Below are 4,616 nucleotides of genomic sequence, written 5' to 3'. Positions count from 1 at the left end.
TCACACTTTATTCATGGTGCTTTTCGTAAAATGCTTGCTAAATATGATGTTAACCATAGAATTGCTTCACCTTATCATCCCCAATCTAGTGGTCAAGTTGAACTTAGCAATAGAGAAATAAAATTAATATTACAAAAAATTGTCAATAGGCCCCGAAAGAATTGGTCTAAGAAATTAGATGATGCACTTTGGGCCTACAGAGCAGCCTATAAAATCCTATGGGTATGTCTCCATATAAAATGGTTTATGGAAAGGCTTGTCATTTGCCTCTTGAGTTAGAACATAAGGCCTATTGGGCAATTAAAGAACTCAATTATGATTTCAAACTTGCTGGTGAAAAGAGGTTATTTGATATTAGCTCACTAGATGAATGGAGAACCCAAGCTTATGAAAATGCCAAACTATTCAAAGAAAAGGTTAAAAGGTGGCATGACAAAAGAATCCAAAAGCGGGAATTCAAAGTTGGTGAATATGTTCTTTTGTACAACTCTCGTTTTAGATTTTTTGCAGGAAAGCTTCTTTCCAAATGGGAAGGACCATATATTATCTAAGAGGTTTATCGTTCTGGAGCCATTAAGATCAATAATGTCGAAGGCACCAATCCAAAGGTGGTTAATGGGCAAAGAATTAAGCACTATATCTCATGTACGCCTATTAATGTTGAAAGCAATATTATTCAAACCATGACACCGGAGGAGCATATAAAATAAACCTTCTAAAACACTCGAGACCTGAAAAAGATGAGGTGTGTGATATGGTAAGTAAACGGACTCCAAAAAATCTACAAAAATATTTTCTGTTAGTTTTGGAATATTAGAAAAATTAGGAAAATAAGAAACAACCTGGAAGGCAACCAAGGTGGGCCCAATACACTAGGGCGCGCCTGCCCTACCTGGCACACCCTAGTGGGTTGTGCTCCCCTCGGGAACCTTCCGGACTCTGTTTTCCTTCCGTTTTGCTTGTTTCCCAAGATAAAAAAATCTTTATATACCCCCTGGACGTATTGACCACTACATCGCAGAGAAATCCTCTGTTCTTATTTTGTGTTGTTTTCTTGTCAGATCTAGATCGCCATGGCTCCACCAAGCTCCTCAAAGGACAAGTTCTTTGAGAAGGTCATCAACCCGTATTTGTCGGAGGTGATGAAGCACCCTCAAGCCATTGAGATGCGTGAGGGGGTGCTCCACATCCGGGATGTTCAGGGGCCCAAGAGGACGGGGAGCGTGGAGGCCAGGCTTGAGGCAGTGGAACAAGACATCTTCAAGTGCCAAGGGATGGTGGAGCATGGACTCAGCGCCAATCACTCCATGATCACGGAATTCGCCCGTGATCACATGGTGGATGGGCGGTCTATGAAGGACATCGTCTTCACCTTCAACGAGCAAATCAATTTTATGCAAAGCCAAATCTATGATCTTCAAAATCCAGTAGTCAAATATGAAGCAAGATTTAAAGGTATGAGTTTAGCTACCTGTTGCAGGACTCGGGAGACTCGTGCATCCTCTTTTGATGGTGAGCCCCTGCCCTGGAAGTCGGAGGACAAGCTTTCTGCCTCATCACCACCACCTTCATCATCTTCCCCACCAAAGGAGACTTGAGTACATGCGTATGGGCACTCCCCTTGGCTTGTGCCAAGCTTGGGGGAGATGCCCCGGTATCGTATCACCATCACTTTTATTTACCTTTACTTATTTTAGTTCAATCATTAGTTACTTCGTGATTTAGTTGAATAAAAGTTTAGTATTATCTATTTTTGATTCTTAGTTTCATGATCTATCTATCTATGTAATCGAGTGAGAGCTATATAATAAATTTTTGTTTGAGTTTTTGCTTCTGTACCTTTTATGCTTCAAGAAAAAAAAATGAAAAAAGATCATATGCTAATCTTTTGTTAAGTAATGACATCACATAAGGAAAATTACAAGTGGTAAAATTTGTTGAAAGTTGACAAACATAGCATTAGTCAATGATGCAATTCATGAAAGAATTAATAAGGGAAGAGAAGATTCACATGCAAATACACTATCTTGGACGTCTTTTATGATTGTGATCCCCCATTAAATATTATATGCCAAAATTGTTGACGTTGGACAAGGAAGACAACGTAATGATTTATGTTTGTTCATATTCACATAGAAGTTATATTGTCATAGATCCTTCAACATGTGGTGCTTGCTCAATATCTTTGCTAGCCAAAAAAAATCCGCACTAAGTAGAGATACTACTTGTGCATCCAAAAACGCTTAAACCCAAACTCTTATTTTTGAGAGTCCACCATACCTACCTATGGATTGAGTAAGATCCTTCAAGTAAGTTGTCATCGGTGCAAAAAGGCAATAAAAATTTCTTTTAAATGTGTTTGATCATTTAGTGTAAGAGAAAATTGAGCGTTGTACGAACTTGTGATGGCAAAGTAATAAAAGCGACGGACTGCATAATAAAGGTTGCTATCACAAGGGGCAATGTAACTTGACGTTCTTGTGCATTAAGGGATTGTGCATACAAACAAAAAAGCGCATGACAACCTCTGCTTCCCTCTGCGAAGGGCCTACCTTTTACTTTATTTATTTATTTTTCATGCAAGAGTCAAAGTATTCTTCCCTATTCCTTTTTATTTTTTTCTCATTTTGCAAGCATCATGTGGTGGGGAAGATCTAGGCACATATACCCAGTTGGATATGAGTGAGCATGAGTTATTATTGTTGACATCACCCTTGAGGTGAATAAGTTGGGAGGCAAAACTATGAGCCCCTATCTTTCTATGTGTCCGGTTGAAACTTTTTGCTCATGTGTATGCAATGAGTGTTAGCAATCATAGAAGATTAAATGATGGTTGAGTATGTGGACTTGCCAAAAGGCTCCGATACGAGACCCTTCCTGAAAATATGATAAACTGTAGTTGCAAAGTTGACTCAGAACATAGTTTGTTGATTTTCAATAGAGTTTATGTGTTTACTTCGATGTTGTGATGAATTATTACTTCTTCATGAGAAGTTCTATGATAGAGTTATATTATAAAGTTTTATAATAAACTTTGTTGTTATTATAATAATAATATGCATGATGCTACTATGTCCGTATTTTGTTTTTATTGACACCTCTCTCTCTCTCTTTAAGCATGTGGACATGTTTTAGGATATCGGTTTTTCGCTTGAGGACAAGCGAGGTCTAAGCTTGGGGGAGTTGATACATCCATTTTGCATCATGTTTTCCTATTGTTATTTATAATGTTTTTATGCATAATAATGCTTTATGGAGTAATTCTAATGCCTTTTCTCTCATAATATGCAAGGTTTACACAAAGAGGGAGAATACCGGCAGCTGGAATTCTGGACCTGAAAAAAAACTACGTAGAGATACCTATTCTGCACATCTCCAAATGAGCTAAAATTTTACGGAGAATTATTTTGGAATATATGAAAAAATACTAGAGAAAATAACTACTAGAGGGGGGCACCTGGGCACCAGAAGACACCAGGGCGCGTCAGCCCCCCCCCCCCCCAGGCGCGCCCCGGTGGGTTGTGGTTAGCCCAGCCCACCTCCGGTGCCCATCTTCTGGTATAAGTCATTTTGACCTAGAAAAAATATAGGGAGGACTTTCGGGATGCCTCCGACTCGTGGCGGAACTTGGGAAGGAGCACTTTTGCCCTCCGTTGAAGCGATTCCGCGGGAGGAACTTCCCTCCCGGAGGGGGAAATCGAAGCCATCGTCATCACCAACAACCCTCTCATCTTTGGGAGGCCAATCTCCATCAACATGTTCAACACCACCATCTCCTCTCAAACCCTAGTTCATCTCTTGTGTTCAATCTTTGTACCGGAACCTCAGATTGGTACCTGTGGGTGACTAGTTGTGTTGATTACATCCTGTAGTTGATTACTATATGGTTTATTCGGTGGAAGATTATATGTTCAGATCCACTATGTTATTTAATACCCCTCTGATCTTGAGCATGAATATTATTTGTGAGTAGTTACTTTTGTTCTTGAGGCCTAAGGGAATGCATTGTGGAGTAGTTATTAGATGATGGGTTGCTAGAGTGACAGAAGCATAAACCCTAGTTTATGCGCTACTTCGTAAGGGGCTGATTTGGATCCAAATGTTTAATGCTATGGTTAGATTTTATCTTAATACTTTTTCTCGTGGTTGCGGATGTTTGCGAGGGGGTTAATCATAAGTGAGAGGTTTGTTCAAGTAAGAACAGCACCCAAGCACCGGTCCACCCACATATCAAATTATCAAAGTAGCGAACGCGAATCAAACCAACATGATGAAAGTGACTAGATGAAATTCCTGTGTGCCCTCGAGAACACTTTGATTATTATAAGAGACCATTTTGTCCTGTCCTTTGCCACAAAAGGATTGGGCTACCTTGCTACACTTTATTTACCATTATCGTTACTTGTCCGTTATAAATTATCTTGCTATCAAACTACCTGTTACCGACTATTTCAGTGCTTGCAGAAAATACCTTGCTGAAAACCACTTGTCATTTCCTTCTGCTCCTCGTTGGGTTTGACACTCTTACTTATCGAAAGGACTACGATTGATCCCCTATACTTGTGACTCATCAAGCACATGGTGGTCCTTAACTTGTCCAAAACCACATCGACCCC

At 39.8% G+C, this 4,616-nt stretch overlaps 1 protein-coding gene across 1 annotated transcript; it reads left to right on the top strand.

Annotated features, from left to right (window-relative positions):
• The first annotated feature begins 1,073 nt into the window (after nucleotides 1-1,073).
• On the top strand, nucleotides 1,074-1,598 carry LOC109784552 (uncharacterized). The gene has a single exon (XM_020343154.1). The coding sequence runs from the start codon at nucleotides 1,074-1,076 to the stop codon at nucleotides 1,596-1,598; it is 525 nt and encodes a 174-aa protein (XP_020198743.1).
• Nucleotides 1,599-4,616: the final 3,018 nt, after the last annotated feature.

This window comes from Aegilops tauschii, chromosome 4 (genome assembly GCF_002575655.3).
Source record: "Aegilops tauschii subsp. strangulata cultivar AL8/78 chromosome 4, Aet v6.0, whole genome shotgun sequence".
NCBI classification, from domain to species: Eukaryota; Viridiplantae; Streptophyta; class Magnoliopsida; order Poales; family Poaceae; genus Aegilops; species Aegilops tauschii.
This window is presented reverse-complemented; position numbering and strand designations above follow the sequence as displayed.

Bases quoted from the DNA above. Each gene is read 5' to 3' on its own strand.
- LOC109784552 (XM_020343154.1), top strand. From the start codon at position 1,074: ATGGCTCCACCAAGCTCCTCAAAGGACAAGTTCTTTGAGAAGGTCATC.